Source organism: Pipistrellus hanaki (assembly GCF_964339955.1).
Source record: "Pipistrellus hanaki genome assembly, chromosome: 8".
Taxonomy (NCBI): domain Eukaryota; kingdom Metazoa; phylum Chordata; class Mammalia; order Chiroptera; family Vespertilionidae; genus Pipistrellus; species Pipistrellus hanaki.
The window spans coordinates 85,372,839-85,391,411 of NC_140510.1; the positions used below are offsets into that span (position 1 = coordinate 85,372,839).

The 18,573-nt window shown below is 39.0% G+C and overlaps 1 protein-coding gene across 14 annotated transcripts in view; it reads right to left on the minus strand.

The window, feature by feature from the left end:
- Positions 1–18,573, minus strand: part of PMS1 (PMS1 homolog 1, mismatch repair system component) — a 65,653-nt gene that overhangs the window by 17,650 nt on the left and 29,430 nt on the right. For 11 of the 14 annotated variants that reach the window (XM_084892442.1, XM_084892441.1, XM_084892440.1 and 8 more), the window contains 5 exons: positions 14,702–14,818; positions 7,008–7,130; positions 5,215–5,358; positions 4,180–5,042; positions 1,339–1,821 (listed from right to left, as the gene is read on the minus strand). In XM_084892442.1, coding sequence (XP_084748568.1) covers positions 1,339–1,821; positions 4,180–5,042; positions 5,215–5,358; positions 7,008–7,130; positions 14,702–14,818 — 1,730 coding nt within the window. Of the gene's footprint in view, positions 1–1,338; positions 1,822–4,179; positions 5,043–5,214; positions 5,359–7,007; positions 7,131–14,701; positions 14,819–18,573 lie in introns of those variants that run through there. The other 3 variants (XM_084892437.1, XM_084892431.1, XM_084892435.1) reach the window with 3 other exon arrangements.

Genomic DNA, 18,573 nt, shown 5'->3' on the forward strand with positions numbered 1-18,573 from the left:
AAATATTAACTATAAAAAAGGGAAATATTAATGTTATTAGTTATTCATTTTTACAGAAAATAATTTGCTCATAAAGGATGTAAAAAAGGAACTCCCTGTTTTAAAATCTATAATAGCCCTAGCTGGTTTGGCTAAGTGGATGGAGCATTGGCCGGAGGACTGAAGGGTCCCAGGTTCGATTCTGGTTAAGGGCACATGCCTGGGTTGTGGGCTTGATCCCCAACGGGGGGAATACAGAAGGCAGCTGATCAATGATTCTCTTATCATTGATGTTTCTCTCTCTCTCCCCCTCTCTCTTCCTCTCTTGAAATGCATAAAAACATATTTTAAAAAATCAAATCAAATCTACAATAAAATTAGTTCCAAAATAATAACCAATGGATGAAACATTAGATGGAAGGCTGATAGGAACCTAAGGTGGAAGATCAGGCTGTCATCTGCTGGCCCAGTGATAAGTGCCTTTGATGGGGTGAAATATAAAGCACGTGGCACTGTCTATGAAGCAGTCTCATCAGAAAGTGGAATCTAAATCCATTCAATCCTCCTGAGCTAACCTCCACTGAAATACAGGACAGGGAAAAACAAGTTGACTGCCATCTCATAGAAGCAAAGAGACAAATCAAAACCAGACATTCCAATGACAAGTGTGGGTATTATAAAAAGCTAATGGTGCTATTAAGATAGATTTGTGAGCATACCAAAATGTAACGGTTGGTCGTGGACTAGATACAAACTGAAAATTTTAAAGCTATAGGAAAGACATTTTGAGACAATGAGGAACAATTCCAAGGAACTATTATTGTGTAAGTTATGACAAAGGCACTGTGGTTAGCTAAGAAAATAGCCATTTTTGAGAGAGAGATACTGAAAGACATATGGGTGGGAATTGTTCTAAAATACTTTAGCAAAGGAAAGAAAATATGCATATATATACATACATGGGCAAACAGAGTAAAGGTGGCAAAATCTTGAAAATTGTTGATAAAGGTATTCATTGTACAATTCTATTTCAGTATATTCTTTAAATGTTTAACAGCACACAACAAAGAAGAATCATGGCAACCTCACTTCAAAATTACCCTAGGTAAGTCACTAATGTACAAGAGGAGAATTAAGCTTCATATTTATTAATTGCAGAACTACGCAGAATATTTTAAAATTATTTACTTAAAAGCAATTACTTCCACTGGAGATAAGAAATAAAGTTTTTAAAACATTTCTTTAAATAAACACTTTTCCCTATTAGGAAACACTTTAAACTTTTTACCTCCAATTTCTAATCTAGTATGGATTAATAAATGTTTTTAGAGTAAAAAATATTATATTACTTCACCATACCTCTCTGTTAATATAATTGGTTTTTCCAACGGTTCTGCAGGAAGTTTATGATTCTCAAGAAGTCTTTTAAATAGCAGGGCTTCTTCCACTCTGTATGGATTTAACAACATTACCTCTGTTTTGGATGTAATTAGCCATGCATCAGGAAATTTGAGATTGTGGATTAAGCAAAGTTCGTCCTTTTCTTCTAGTTCAAATTTATGTTTCTCTACATTTTTTTTAAAGTTTTCCATAGAAAAGTGAATTTGAACTGTTTTAATGGTTTGATTCTTTTTTTTTTCAATCTGGGACTGGAAAAGCTCATCAAGTTTTGGCTGATTAGATAATGACGTTTTCAATTTGTGCTTCTGCGCCAAGCTCCATGAGCTTGTGGGCTTCATTTTTTTTCTGCCATCTTGCAGTGAGGTTTGTGGCTCCTGTTCAATGGCTCTCTTGATTTGCCTATTGTATCGTTCCAAGTCTTTAGTAGCCCTCTCTTCATATCTATGAATAGATAAGGAGAATTAATGAGTTCATAATCAGAAATACTTTAACCATCTGAAATAAATTTTATAAAAAACTAGGGGCCTGATGCATGAAATTTGTGCACATTGGAAGGAAATGAGAACAAATGTTTTAATATCACTAGTCGTCCTTTCTCTAAATAGAAGTGTCAACCAAATTCACAATCGACAATGACAGATCGAAACACGTGCATGTGATTGGCGTAAGAGCTTTACATGTATCACGCGTGCTCGAATCAATGTAGCCTTTTTTACAGAGAGGAGGGGAGAGAGTTAGAAACATCAATGAGAGAGAAACATCGATCAGCTGCCCACTGGGGATGTGCCTGCAACCAAGGTACATGCCCTTGACCGGAATCGAAGCTAGGACCCTTCAGTCCGCAGGCTGATGCTCTATCCATTAAGCCAAACCTGTCAGGGCTGATACTACTATTTTCTATCAATACACATAATGAAAAGGGAACACAATTTGACTAATGGTTAATAATTATTTAAGCAACCTTGCTAATTTATTTTTTTAATTCAGTTTTAAAACTGAGTCTAGAAAATGTTATCTCTTGTTTTAAGAAATGTAACAGACAGACTGAATTCCATTGGAGGTAATATGCATAAAACGTTTTTAAGGAGAAATATGAATAGATCTGTGTCAGAAAATAAAAATGCTGTTAGTGGGAGAGCTATATTAAATGTTAAAGTGAAATTAAGAGACAAGAGACCACAGCATGTTTTTAGTTGGCACTTAGCACTTGTTTGTTAAATAAAGAACTGTTATCTGGAGGAGAATGCAAAAAGCTCTTGTTTCTCTGTAAACCGGGCAAAAAATGCCTCTTTTGGTGAGTCCCCACATCATATTCATAACTTTTTACATTATTTTCTCTCATTTCTACTTAGAACCCGAACTTCTGGATTAGCAATATAAAACACATGATTAATTTATTTTCAATATTACTACAATTAAGTATTTTTAGCTCATGGACATCCCAATTCAAGATTTCCTGTATGGTGGAAAATAAATTCAAGATGAAGGTCACCATTTGTAATTAATTATAAAGCGCAAATTTTCACATATGGTACTCTTTTTATTTACTCAAGAAATCAATTTCATGAGTTTCTTGGGAAATATAAAAAGTTATGTCCAAAGGAATATTAAGTGAAGGTTAAGTAAAAATATCTGCTAACTATGACTTAATGTCGTTAAGGGATTTATTAACTAGAATGGAAAAGTTATAATTCTGATTTGACCAGTAATCAATTAAAATGATGTGTTAATGACTAAAAATTACATGTAGCTACAAAGTCTCTTTACCATTTTCAATAACGCCCCCATTCTTATTCTTAGCTATTTTTAGTAGAATTGTTCGTACCCACTGCAAATCAAAGTTCGCGCTAACATCAATTGACTGAGAGCCCAGTGGCAGTCACCTGCCAACATCTGGTTTCTAATCCCCCGAGGAGAGGACTCAAGGGGGAGGCAGGGCACGAGAGCCAGAAAGGAAGAGCTGAAAGACAGAGTCCTCCTGTTCCAGCCTGTCCTACGTTCTCAGCAGAAACCCCTGATTCAAGTTCTTTCCCAAGCTCTGTTATGGCTTACGGAACCCTTTTGTGACCTGGCCTGCCGTTCTCCATCTTTCTTCATCACATCCCCATAATTCAACTCCTCTCAGAGAAGACACCCTTCAGTTCCAGAATAACATCGTTTCTAGTTTCTGGGCCTCTTACATGCTGTTCCTTCTCTCTAGGAAATTCCCTACATCTTTCTGATTCATTTCTATTCACGGAAGCAGTTCCTGTCCCACAGATGAGATTAAGACCAACTGCTAAATGTTTTAATAATTCCCTATATTTTTTAAGTGGGGGGGGGGGGAATTTTAGGGGAGGGGTCAATGGAGGGAAAAAAGGGGATATCTGTAATACTTTAAACAGTAAAGATTAAAACAACTTATATTCTGTGATTATTATTTTTAAACTGTCTCCCTCCCTAGGCTACACCATTGAGAAGTGGAAAATGTTTACTTATGACTGTATTTGAAGTGACTAGCCAAGTACATAGAGCCTTGTACACAGAATGCTCTCAACATGTATTCCCTAATTTAAGGAAGGAAAGAGGAAGGGAAGGTGGGAGGGAAATGGCTGAGAAAGGCTGAAGAGCAGGTCAGCGATAATAAAACTATAATTTTCTAACAAAAAAAGTGATACTCTAGCCAAAAAAAAGGTACTCTAGCCAACTCAAAAGGCATTTTCCATTCTGCTTTTCCATAAATAAGAAGTTAAAAAAATTTTAACCCAGTGGATGGAAATATTTCAACATTCAGGTCACATGTAAGCTCTGGAAACTTACTTCAGTTTTTCCTCTTCACTTAGTGTCTCCCACAGTTCTTCAATTTGTCTTGTTGCTTCCTCCAAACTGGTCTTAGAATTTTCTGTGAGAAACTGACCACGACAATCTTGAACAAAAAGGGCACTTGCTGACATGGGTTTCTTGATTACGCGGCTGCTAATTAAGTCATAAGCTGTAAGCTGTCCTGATTTGTTATCCACCACATTTGACTTTTTGTTACAGGAGCCTTCACTGAGATTCTTTTGTTCAGAGCTGGGGTTATTTTTCTCACTTACTTGACATGCTGAGCTTTCTTGAGGCACTAAAATCTTCACAGGTTCAATGTTTTCTCCCATGGGATTTTTGAGTGCATTTCCCCTGCTCCAGCTATCTGCACAAATTTCCAAAGACTCCACAGGAACTGCTTCTTTCTCATTTTCCCCACTCCCAGCTACAGTGCCATTTTCTGACGGGGCGTGCTTAACAGAACCTACAAAACCAGTTTCAGTATATTCCTTCTGGGTGTCCTCACTTGATAAATTACCCATTGGGATCTCCAGAAATGTATTTTCAGTGTTATCAATGTTAGAATTTTCACTAATAAAATGGTCATTATAATGGTCACGAACGTGTACATGATTTAAACAACCGTTAATGTTTTCTCCAGGTTCATCATTTTGAAAAGAAATGCTCAAAGTATCAACATTTGGACAATTACTTCCAGATGATCCCGCCTTATTAAAAAGCACATCTGTTTCTGCTTTTTTACTAACAACCATGTCAGCTGAAGAAACATCTGTTTTATTATTTTCATAAGAATTTGTACTAGGTAGTGATCCGTAACAAGTTGTCAACAGGTTTTCAAGAGCAATTAAAACAGATTCCTACAAACACAAATTAACAAATGTTAGGAGAAATTATAGAAAAAAATAGACAAGATTTAAAATATTTAAAAATATGTATAAACAAGCAAATCTCCTTTGTCACACAAAAATGGTTAGGATAGTATAAATTTGTAAATAACATACATTAAAAAATGTACCTAAAAAAGTTTACCTTATTCTGTAATAATACTTGACTTTTATCTGGTGTTAAATTTACATCCACGTTAGCTGTAGGAACATCAATTTTCATAAAGAAAATGGGATACAAACGAGTAGATTCTTTTAGGCACTTCAGATTGTAATAACGTCGGATTAGCTACAAATATATGTAATGAATAAAAGACAAAAAAACCCATATAAATAAATATTGCCATCCATAAAAAAACCACCAAAAGGAGAATATTCAACTGAGTGGATGTAACTGCTTACAAGGAAAATCAGTACCTAAATAGTAACACTCATTTAGAGGCCTTTAACCTATGTGAATGAAGTACAAGCATTCATTAAGCAGTACAAATATCCAATGCAACTGGCTTCATAGTTATAGATACTAGTGTTAGCTCAGCTGATGGGGCTCAGTGGTTGAGCAATGACCTATGAACCAGGGGTTATAGTTCAATTCCCAGTCAGGGCACATTCCCAGGTTGCAGGCTGATTGCCAGTATGGTGCGTGCAGGAAGCAGCCAATCAATGATTCTCTCTCATCATTGATATTTCTCTCTCTCTCTCTCTCTCTCTCTCTCCCCCCCTCCCTCCCTCTCTAAAATCAATTTATATATATATATATATATATATACACACACACACACACACACATATATATTGTACATATACACATATATACATATATATATGTGTGTATATATACATATATATGTGTATATGTATATGTATATGTATATGTATATGTATATGTATATATATATATTCATCCAGTGTCAAAGTCCAGAGTTTAAATCCAAACTCTGTTACTTCCTGGCTATAAGATCAAGAAAGTGGCTAACACTTCAATTTTTTCTCATCAAAAATAAAAAGAAAATAATATATCACATAATTGTAAAGACTTAATCAGACATCATATGTAAGGCACCTAGAAAAATATTTAATAAATGTTATTAAATCTCTTTGTCCTTTTCCTTATCCTATATAATAAAACCCTACTACGCAAATCGACTGAATGGTGGAACCACTGGTCATGACGTGCACTGATCATCGGGGGGCAGGTGTTCAATGTGGTGATTGGGGGGTGGGGCCGGCCATCGGCGATCCAGGGGCAGGTCCAGCCAACGGGTGGCGCCAGGTCACCAGCCAGGCAGTTGCTAGCGGGGGCCCCCTGATGGCCCCACAGATCAGCCCTGGCCTAGGGGCCCTACACTATATATTGGGAACAGTCTCTTAGATTTAAAAATTAAAACCTGGCAAGGCTACTCTAACACTGAAAAAACAGGATGCAGCAGCGATGACTGCATGGGCTCTGGCTGGCACATTTTGTGGTCAGCCCTGATTCGGACACTTGTAACTGTGTGACAGAGCCCGTTACTTTACTTCTCTCTGCTCCAGTGTTTCCCCCACAGATGGGGAACACTGTACTACTGCCTCCGAAGGATCATGTTATGTACTGCTTTTTATAATCAGGGCAAAATGTAGCTGCCCATATAGCAGCAAGATGCCTTTCACCTGTTGGAAAAGTATGGTGCATGCAGCGTCCTGGACTGCGAGAGGGATGTCTGATTGCTGGTTTAGGCCTGATATCCCCGAGGGGTCCCGAATTGCGAGAGGACACAGGCCAGGCTGAGGGACACCACCCCCGCCCCCCCCCCCCCCCCCACTCCTGAACACAAATTTCGTGCACTGAGCCTCTAGTTTCAGAATGAAATCTTAGAAGTAACCCTTGTAACAAGTTGGCAAATGACAGAGCTAGTTTTCATATCTGATCCAAGCAGTGCTTTTTTAAAAAGAGATTACCTTTAATATGTCTTTTTGGTGTATTGGTCGACTGTTTATAAAGATGAAACTCCTTTCTGGGGTTGAAAGACTTGTGGAAGAGTGGTCTGCATCATACTTTGGAAGAAATCCACTTAGATAAATCTGTAATTGTAATAACAGAATTAATATGCAATGCAACAATAAGTGTGGTTCTGTGGGTCTGGCTACATCCGATACATTACAAGTTATCAAAACATAAATACATTTTCATCTTATGGCTTGATAACCATGTCTTGAGCATTAACTTTGAATAAAATATTGGAAGCATGTTAAAATTGGTGTTCTCTGCCTGTAACTCTCTTTTTGCAATTCTATGTTAAGGAAAAATTGACATTCATAAAAGCTTCATGAATGGGCATATCTCTTACTGCCAGAAGACATAAATACTGCTCTCTCTGCTCAACTTTAAATTCTATCTTTTAAAATTTTCTTTCCTCATATTCTGACTTTCCTTTTAGCCACCTTTTCCTATAAAGAAATGGCTGTTTCTGTATTTATGCTGAGTATGATACAAAGCCAATATGACTGGGTTTTATTTCTCAGTTAAAAATCTCTTGCTCTTTGGATTCCAAGATGGCTGCAGGATTCATGGAAGCTACATCAACCTGCTCCCAGCCCAAACTGGATTTATAGCTAAACTATAAAGCAATCAATCTGAATAACCCGCTGAAGGCTAGTGAATAACCTGCTGAAAGCTAGCAAAACTGAAATACAGTAACCAAGAATTTACAGAAGAAGCCATGCAGAGCCTGGTAAGAAGGCAGAGACTCAGAAAAAGCTAGCCCCACACTCAGATGTGCTGGTGGCTGCAAAACTCCCTCTCCTAGGAGCATGGTGATACAGGGATCCCCAACCAAGAGCAAGAGACAGGAAAGGAGCCGCCATAGCAGCTGGTGGCGAAAGGAGCGGGAGGGAATTTGGTCCGCCTGGGAGACCAGACGCCACCTTCCCAGGGAAGAGCACTCCTACTGTTACAGCACCAGCCTGGGGGTGCAGGGTCCAGGCTTCACTTTCTGCCTCTGACGGCGGGCAGGGCCACACTGCCGAGCTTGGTTCTAGCGGGTCTGCTGGCTACAGCAGTGACTCTGAGCTGCCCTCTTCTTCCTGGGGGAGGGGTGGAAGGGAGACTCACAGCTGGGACACTCAAAGTGTTAGACTCTTGAAGGCTATTGTCTGGGACTTGGAGGAAGTGCTTAGCCACCTCCTATGGGCTAGACGGGCTTGGCAAAGTTGGGTGGGGTGAGGGTTGAGGGGGATGGAGACACCTATAATAGTGTCAACAATAAAATTTAAAAAAATATTTTGCTCTTTGACATTGATTACAATGTTGTATTTTATCTTATTTTTCATTTAGAGAACTTTTTCTTTTTATAATACAAACAAACCAATTACTTAGTATTTTTGTACATTCTTTCTCCATTTTACAAATATAAAGAGAAGAAAATGAAGAAGGATCCTAGAAAAAATTACCAATGAAAAGAGACACTGAGACACAATGAACAGGAGGCAAGGAAAATGCTCCTACTTTTACCTTTAAAGATAATATAATCTTTAAGAATACATTTCAGAGCCAGACTGACATGATTTAAATCTCAGCTCCAGTACTAACTATGTCATCTTGGTCCAGTTATTTAAAATACAGGCCTATACTCTGTCTGAAACAAGCAGAACCAGAGTGTTATTAACCTGTTAAATAAGAGCAAAGTTTCGGTTTACTGTTGGGAAAGGCAGAGAATCTATGGGGTTGCCATTTCCAGTTGCCCAGAAACCATGAGGCTCCCTAACAACATAGCCTGTAGACCGTTGTAATGTCTCTGGCTACCGCTGCACTTGGAAATAAATGTTTAAGGAAGACACATTACCAATTTTAGAACGCTAAGTGCATTATTGTCACAGTGCCAAACTGTGTCAATCTTAAAAAGTAAATTAGTAAAGCTGGATAAGCCATTACAAAATGATACTAGTTAATTAACTGCAAAACTTCACAGCACTTAGAAATGGTTGTATAATTGAACAGGTAACATGAGACCCTTCTTAAAGCACCTGCTGAGCATCGGGGATAGCCTATTTAGTCTCTAAAAGACTTACTAAGCTTGTGGATTAAAAAAAGTCTGCCCCAAATAGGTAATTATGAAGAATGAAATGGAGAAGAAATTGTTAATACTGCTAGTGTTTTCCTTTAATATCATCTTGATCAGCCACTGAATAATTACTATTACTTCCAAAATACCGAGCTTTAAAAATAGCTTAGGATATGCTTAAGAACTAACAAACTATATTTAAGTTATATGGAAAAAGTTAAATCAGACAGCAAAGTTTTATAAAATGGTATAAGAAGTGAAAATCAAGCTAGTTCACGGAAAAATATTATCTATACAAAACCAAATCAGTGCAACAAAATAAAAAGTTAGGTAAAGGGCCCTGCTACCTGCCAGTCGTCAAACCCATCTCTTCTCCTCCGCCCGATTCCGCTGAAACAGTAACTGGTCTCCTAGCCCGAGTCCTTCTCCCGTTTCAGTAACCCTCTAAAACACCATGGAGTTATGTTCCTACAGTAATACTTTAAGTACTCGGGTCAGGATAATGGGAGAAGTCATGTAGAAATGTCCTTCTCCCCCATCCCAACTATAAATAGAAGGCACAGAGAGCTAAAATTAGTTTTTACAATAATTTCAAAAGACCGAACCATTTCTGAAATGACAAACATAAAGATGTTATGTGTGAAAAACATAGTAGGGCGTGCTGGCTGAAGTCAGGAGTCGTATGTGCTGTAGAACCAGAAACCAGCTATGTCAGCTGGGAATTACACTCTGTGTGGAAAGGACAGAGAACACGCCCATGCACAACATGGAATTGAAACCAGCTTTTCAACTTGAATGGGTGGCTGCGATGTCCTCCCTCCCACCCAGCACCCCAAAATGCTTAAGAAGACCGTGTGTGCCTGTTTGCAAGGGTCACAGAAAGAGCACCCACAACTCCAACACAAAACTAAGGCTAGGCCCCATCAGCTGGGAAACGGGGTCCCTAAAATCTTGGCTGGACGAAAGGCAGTGACTACTAATTCCAGCGCCTCATTCTGGACTGGGGCTGGGAAGGGGTGGTATCTGCCAAACTATGAGGAGGGAGAGAGAGGGAAAGGGGGGAAAATCTAAACGACAAATCTGCATTCAAGGTGATTCTGCAAATTAAAATTTCAAAGCATATAAACTAGCAGAGAATGAGAATATTCTCTCAGGAAAGTAGAAATGATAAAGCAGCATGAGGACTTTGACTTTACTATATGTACCATGCTTTTAAAAGAGTAATGGGGAAAAAATCAATTTTATAATAATCCAGGAGATAAAGAAATCAAAACGATCAGCTGTAAGTTAAGTTTAGAAGAGAAGAGAAACATGAATAAATTCTGAATCAACTAATAATAGTATCAACCAGAAGACAGATGTCAAAAACCCCAAGGAGAACTGGAGGAGCTCCATTAGCCAGCAAAACCACCAGGGAAGCAGCGAGCAATGCTCCCACAGCAGAGGGGTACATGGGCCGTCGCCGATAACTGGAGGCTCTTCCCGAGTGGATTCCTGTGCAAAGAAGACAGACTTTACCAGTAAGAGAAGAGGGATGTAAAGACTCTCTACCCCCGAGGTTCCCAGTGGCCAGCCAGGTCCAGTGAGGGGCACTGATGACTAAGTTTCACAACTTACAGGTATGTGAGGAAGATGAAAATGCAGTGAGGGGGCAACTCTAGCAGCTGGAAAACAAACTTAGGATTGCCTTTGGCCAGAAATGAGAAGGTGTCCAAGAAACTCTGATACAAAACAACTCTCCTTACAAGCCCAGGAAGCATGCAAGGGTGATGATGGGTGGCTGCTAATAACTAAGAGAATAGTCGTCTAGACAGAAGATGGTATTTAGATTACTCTCACCAGAAACACACTCAAAAGTTTATCAGTCTGGAAACACTCGTTTTCCAAATTCTCCCATGCCTCAATGCAAAAATACCCACATGAAGATGCATCACAAGTTTTGGTATCTCTCATAGATTACCAACAGCCCTTATAAAATTCTATCTCGAGAAGAGACTTTTAAAAAAATCAACAGGCAAGCATAGATCTAGCAGCACATCTCAATACACATCAGAGGAAAAAATTCCCAACTGCAGCACTGACTCATGAGATAGTCCCATCAACTCATGGAATCATACCTGGTCAAGGTCTATGTCATCACCTTTCATACTTCAATGCGCACCTGAAGACCTGGTTAAAATTCAGACTCGGACTTAGTGTGTCTGGGATGAGGACTGAGATTCTTCGTTTCCAATAATTAGCTCCCAGGTGATGCCAATACTGCTGGCCTTCAGACCAGCCTACGGCAGTTAGACTTTCTGGAGCACAAACCACAGACATCAAGTAGGCCCTCCTGTCACACACTTCCCAAGTCATCAGTGTAGGCAATCAAGCCCCATGGAGCCACAGGGAACCTATGGGAATGTAGACAATACCCTGACCACCCCAAGTCAGCCACCATCACAGTGTTAGGTGGCATTTGGGTGTGTCGAAACTAAGTGAGTTCTGAAAAACAGGATCCATGTCAGATCATGGCCATACTCCAGGCACCGCAGCTGGCCACTAAGGCTGGCCTGCCTCCTTCCAGGGCAGAGAGAACTCTTAAGGCATTAAGTGAGCACAAGCTCCCATCCAAGACTCTACTAAAACGATAATAATTAAAAACTCAGCGCTGCAAAGAGGATAAGAGGGGAACCAGTAGTAGAAATGAGGTTCCCACAAATTATAAAAAGAGGGAAGAGCAGAATACAGAAGCCAACTGTCCAGTAGAACAGAGAACCTTCAGGCTCGGCAGACACACAAGAACAACAAAAGAGCTCTTCTTAAAGGAAATGAATAAGGACAATCTTTCATAACCCAATTAAACTTAATTTAGTGCTAAGAAAGGGAGCAGAGAAGGAGGAGGCTGTGGAGGAGGAGGAGAAGGGAGGGGATGGAGGGAGATAAACTGAATTTCCCCAGGCAGTGAGCTTGGCTGTAGAGGAAGCCCCAACCCCACAACTCCAGGCACAGGACGAGGATCTTCATAACTTAACACTGCAGTGGAGCCTGACAGCCACAAACACCAAGTTCCCAATCAGACTTGCTATTCTGGGGAAAAGATAGCAAAAGAATGAGAGGCTTGGAAAAAAAAGAACATGATAAGCAAAACGAAATAGACCTAAGAAATAAGATTATTTAAAGAACTAATAATTAAAAAAACAAAAAGTTGTTATCTTCAGAAAGATTGAAGATTTTATATCCATAAAACAAGAAGAGAGATGCAAATCAAAACAACAATGTGGACCATCTCACACCAGCCAGAATGGCTATCATCAACAAATCAACAAATGACAATTGTTGGTGAGAATGCGGAGAAAAAGGAACACTCGTGCACTGTTAGTGCAGCCACTGTAAAGAACAGTATGGAGTTTCCTCAAAAAACTGAAAATGGAACTCCCATTTGACCCAGTAATCCCACTTCTAGGAATATATCCTAAGAAACTGGGAACACCAATCAGAAAGGATATACGCACTCCTATGTTCACAGCAGCACAATTTACAATAGCTAGGATTTGGAAACAGCCGAGGTGCCCCTCAGCAGATGTCTGGATCATAAAACTATGGTACATCTACCCAATGGAATACTATGCTACCATAAAAAAGAAGGAATTCTCACCATTTGCAGCAACCTGGATGGAATTGGAGAACATCATGCTTAGTGAAATAAGCCAGTCAATGAAAGGAAAATACCACATGATCTCACTCATTTATGGATAAGAAAGAAAATTATAAACTGTTGAACAAAAAGATAGATACAGAGACAGTAAAGCAACAGACTGTCAAATTACAGCGGGAAGGTTAGGGAGAGGTGGGGGAGATAAGAGATCAACTGCAGGACTTGTATGCATGCATATAAGCATAACCAGTGGACACAAAACTCTGGGAGGTGAGGGCATGTATGGGAGGGGGGGGGGCAATGGTAAGATATGTACACATATAATAACAATAAAAATGGGGGGAAAAACAAATAAAAAATAAAAAAAATAAGTTACTAAGAAGCAACACAACTTTAAAATGCTCTTAGAAGTTAAACATAGCACTTTCAGAATAAGAAAAAAATTCAGCAGGAGGGGTAAAAGAATCAGAGATCTCCAAAAACTTACAGAAAAAAGATGAAAAATTTGAAACAAAAAAAAAAAAGAAAAAAAAAAGAAAAATAATAGGTCCCAATCAACAATAGGGAGCTTTCATTAAAAAAAACAAACCGGAAAAATATCAATGAAGATAACCCAGCACTGGGAGAAGGGGGAGACTTCAGATTCAGGTTTCACATCAACAACTCAGCATATTAAGCAAATGTATAATAAAAGACACACACCTACACATATCCTCGTAAAAGTATGAAGAAAGATGAAGGAAAGAGTCTAAATTTTCAGGTAGAAAAATACATTGCCTCACCCTAGAAAGAAAGAACTGAAATATATTAATTTTCCCAACAGCAACAATAGCTGGTCAAAGATATTCAATGTCATCAAAGCTCTAAAGAAAAATTATTCAATCTAGAATTGTACATCCACCAGAGTATTAACAAGAAAATGTGAAAAATAAAGTCACTTAGACATGAAATTTCACCTCTGTGAAAGATTCTTAAAGATGCATATCAGATAAATAAAAATAAATTCTAAAAAAGAAGAAGGCATGGGACACAAGAAATAATTGAAATAGCCAGTACTCCTATGAAAAGCAAGCCCAGGATGAGAATGCCAGAAACAATCAATCCAAACAGGAAATGACTGAGTTCTGGGAACAATCAGCGCAAAAGAAATGGAATGCAATGGGTTACCAGTTATAGCTAGAAAACGAGAAGAGTTTATTGCTGACATAATGAAGTACGTTTCGTCCCCCCCCCCCCCCCCAAAAAAAAAAGGAAAGAAAGAAAAAACTGTAGGAAAGCCCAGAAAAATAAAAATAAGATAGTCCATATAGGAGGCAAAGAAAAACATGACCAATTTCATGTAACTGATGGGGAAAGAAACAGAGATTCCATTTAGTTGGGACAATGGGAATATTCTCTCTGCCTGGCATAGAGACGTAAAACCGGATCCCTATAGAGGGAGGTAATTCTAGCACATCCTTGGGTTTGCAATGAAAAGAGGACTTTATTTATAGCTGTAGCACTGTATACCCATATAATTTCCAACTTTTAGAATCAATCTTCAAACAAATGGTGGAAGACTTAAGAAATGGTTATATAAGAAAATTGGTTATTAAAATTGATAACATAAAAGCAGAGTTGATATGACTGAGAGGAAAGGGCAAGCAAAAATAAGACTGGGGTGTTAATAACCATATCCATTATAATAGGAACTCAAGAAACTGTCTGAGGGTGACAGATCAAGAAAAGGAAGCTAGAGTATATATTTAGAACAAGAAAGGGGGGGGGGGGAGTAAGTGTTAAAAAACTTTTTCTTTCATAGTGGAAAGTAAATAGATGACATCCTAAATTTAAGAATTGTTAAAAATTAATGTAAGTACAATCGTTAAAGGCTCTTGCCACCTCACACCGGCAATAGGGAAATTATGCAGCCGTTTCACGGGCAGATGGCTTGTGAGGACCATTCAGCGGTGTACCTGAGCTTCCTCGCAGTAGTACTGAACGGGCTCCATGCTGCCCATGACAGCAGTCCCCAGGACAGACATGAGGGCCATCTTGTGATCTGATACTCTCGTTTTCTGCCAAACAACTGCCTGCGGAGAAAAGACAGGTAACTTTCAATACCGTGTAGATTTACTGCATTCGCTTACAGTAGCGTTCAGAAGAGATGCGTGAACAGGTGCCAGGGCTCTGGTTCTGGATTGAGTAGCTGTGTATGCTGCAGCATAAACTGATTTCACTTCCCTTAACCTCGGTTTCCTCCTCTCCACACAGTAACTAAGAATATTTACCTCCAGAGTTGCTGGGAAATCAAAATATATAATGGAGGCAGACACATAAGGCAGTGCCTGGCCTAAAACAGTTTCATTATGTATTAATTTCCTCCCTCTTCAAACTTCAGAGTATATACTTCAGCCTATATTTAAATTACATTATTCCTCTAAATAAAGTATTATTTGATTAATGACAGACAACTATTCTATAAGGTTTCCGTAAATAGTTGAACTGGAATAATAATTTGGAATGATGCATACTTTTTTAAATTACCTTCATAATTACCTGTTATATATAGAGAACTTACAAAAAGCTTCCTGAATCTCACAAACTCAAAAAAAGCTGAATAACGAGCTCACATTTTTTCAGTGCAAATATGTAGCCAGTGGTTTAAGAGAAACAGGGACCCAAGTCTGGCTGTGAAGACCCTGATGTGTGTGACATACTGCAATTTCTCCAGGTAACATGCGGTCCAGTTGTGGCCAAATCTCTTGAGAAACCGTCAACACAAGTCCATTCGTTCATTCAACAAACATCCCCTTAGCCCTCCCAACTCCTGAGGAAGTGTGGCCAGGGCCCAGGGGAAGACATGGCAGCAAGGGGCGGGGGAAAGGAGAGAAGACCGCAAAGGTAGCCACGGAGGCGGGAAGAGCCCAGACAGGACGGGGCGCAAAACAAAGAAGCTTCTAACAAAGGAGTCCTACGTGACCAGTGTCACGCGAGCAAGAACAGAGATGTGGCCATCAGGAGTACAGACTGAGGACAGGAAATGGACCTGATGTGACGCGGTGGCTGAGTGCATGTGAAGGTGAAGCACAGAAGAAGCAGGAATGGCCGGGGTCCCTGGTACAAGAACACTGCCCGGTGCCCAGCAGGGCCCAATAGACACCAATCTGATGAAGGAGTGAGGAAAAGGATACGTTTTTTTCTACAGAAAAATAACTATTGGGGTTGAAAACTAGCTCTTTGTTTTGAAAGATGAAGACTGCTAGATGACATAACTTAAACACATTAGGAATCATGTCTTAGTAACTAAGTGGTAATTCTGCTTTAGGAAATCCAAAACTACCTTTGATTTTCTTTAAAAAAAAAAAAAAAAATATATATATATATATATATAATAGTTTTGAGATATAATTCACACCATTGCAACTCACTCATTTTATGTGTACAAGTCAATGGTTTTTAGTACATTTACAGAGCTGTGCAACTATCGCCATAATCTAATTTTAGAATGATTTTATCACTCCAAAAAGAAAGCCTGTACCCTTATCAGTCAGTCACTCCCATTTCTTCCTACTAAGTAATCACGAAATTACTTTCTGCCTATAAATGTGCATACGCTGGGTACTTCATACAATGGAACCACACAATACACAGCGTTTGTGAGCGGCCTCTTTCACTAGCACGTTTTCAAGGTTTACCCATGAGTACTTCATTCCTTTCAATGGCTCCATGTGGCTCCATTGGGTGGACATACATAGAACTGCCTTTCATCAGATGACCAACACTGGTTTCAGCTATGATGAAGCTGCTGCTAGGAGGACTCATGTGCGAGCTTCTGTGTGCCACGCTTCATTTCCCCGGGTGTATCCCGAGGAGTGGGACTGCTAGGTAAGGCAGTCAGTTTATTTTTTTAGGAACTGCCAGACTGAAACCTGCGCTGCCTGTGTGTTTGTGTTTGTAAACTCCAAGAAGTGCTGCTTCTGCTATCAAGGTTGTTATTTTAAGCTCCCCAGTAGCTTGTGCTTTAAGGGACAATATTCAAAATAACAGAAAGTAGGTCAAGTTCTGAATAATCTACAACTGTATTTCAGTGAAATGACCCCCCTGCCCCTGCTTCATATTTTCCATATCACAAGTTACTTTTAACAAAAAACAGTCTATAGCCCTAACCGGTTTGCGGACTGAAGGGTCCCAGGTTCGATTCCGGTCAAGGGCATGTACTTTGGTTGTGGGCACATCCCCAGTAGGGGGTGTGCAGGAGGCAGCTGACCGATGTTTCTCTGTCATCGATGTTTCTAACTATCTCTCTCCCTTCCTTTATCCTTCTCCCTTCCTCTCTGTAAAAAAATCAATAAAATATACATATTTTAAAATAGTCTATAAAAACTTATTCACCAAAAAAATTTATCTTTTCAAAGCTATGCTAGCTGACACTGACATACATATATAGAAAATATACTTAAAGTAGTAAAGGAAGTATCTCAAGAAAATTTATGGTTTAAATTCCTGCTTTAAAGCCTGAGATACTTCTAATGTACACATCATATTGTTTAGTTTTATTGGACTGATGCCTCAGGTGAGGCGTTAGATAGAAATCTTTGTTGATTAATAACACTGTTAGTAGTTCTGGAGCATTATTTCACAGCAGGCAATTATTGCATCAAAGGGGCTAATTTATTTATTTACTTATTTAAGGTATTTTGAGTTAATTTTTTTAAAGAAATATTTTATTGATTTTTTTACAGAGAGGAAGGGAGAAGGATAGAAAGTCAGAAACATTGATCAGCTGCCTCCTGCACACCTCCTACTGGGGATGTGCCCACAGCTGAGGTACATGCCCTTGACTGGAATCAAACCTGGGACCCCTCAGTCTGCAGGCCTATGCTCTATCCACTGAGCCAAACCGGTTTCGGCAAAAGGGGCTAATTTAGAAGCACTTTCTAAACCAGCCTTACAGTTGTGCTAGCAATAAATGATAAAGAGGTCTCCCAACAAATTTAATTTCACTATTAGGCAAAATCCATTATAAAGAAATAAACAAAAATGATAATTAATGAAGGATCTAGAAGAAACTAAGTTTTTAAATACTACATTTTCTACAGTAAATAGTTTTTAGTTTGCTTTCCCTACCATTTAATTAATCCTACATTATTTTCTAAAACAGATATTCTCACTTCCTGAAGTTTTCATATATTTTTGCCCTTAGGCTGAAAGCTTAACATGTGCTAAAAATAAACACACATGCCCCCATATGTTTTCTATTTAGGTCACACAAAGTTGGAGCATCTAGATGTGCCAACTAAGAATCTGACTCTAGTCAGTATGATGACAGTGCAAAAAACACCTCAATCAAGAATATATTATTACATGCACACCATGTAGTTGATATATAAATATATCTTGCCACTGTGCCTACTTAATTACATGTACTATTTGAAGGAAATAAAATGAGATGAGGATTCCCAGTATTTAACTAGTACACCTCAAATGGGAAGGCACTTTGTGAATGGGGAAAGGATGCTGCAGAGATGATGCACAATTCACTAACAAAGGCAATGCCAGTAAGACTGTCTGGGCAAAGGAGACTCCTTCAGTAATATGAAATAAAAAATGTACATATTGGCCTAATTACGTGATAATTATATGCACAGATGGTCTAAGACGTTTTAACTACTTCCAAGGTCTTATAAATCGATATAACTGGTCAGTATGTCTACTCCTGCCTATGTATTTGTTCGACTGGTTCGGAAAAGGGCAGGGCACAGCACATCACAGGGAAGATCAGTTTCTGCCACACTGGCAATCTGACAATGATTTTAGCTACAGAAGCTTATCACTAAGACAGTGT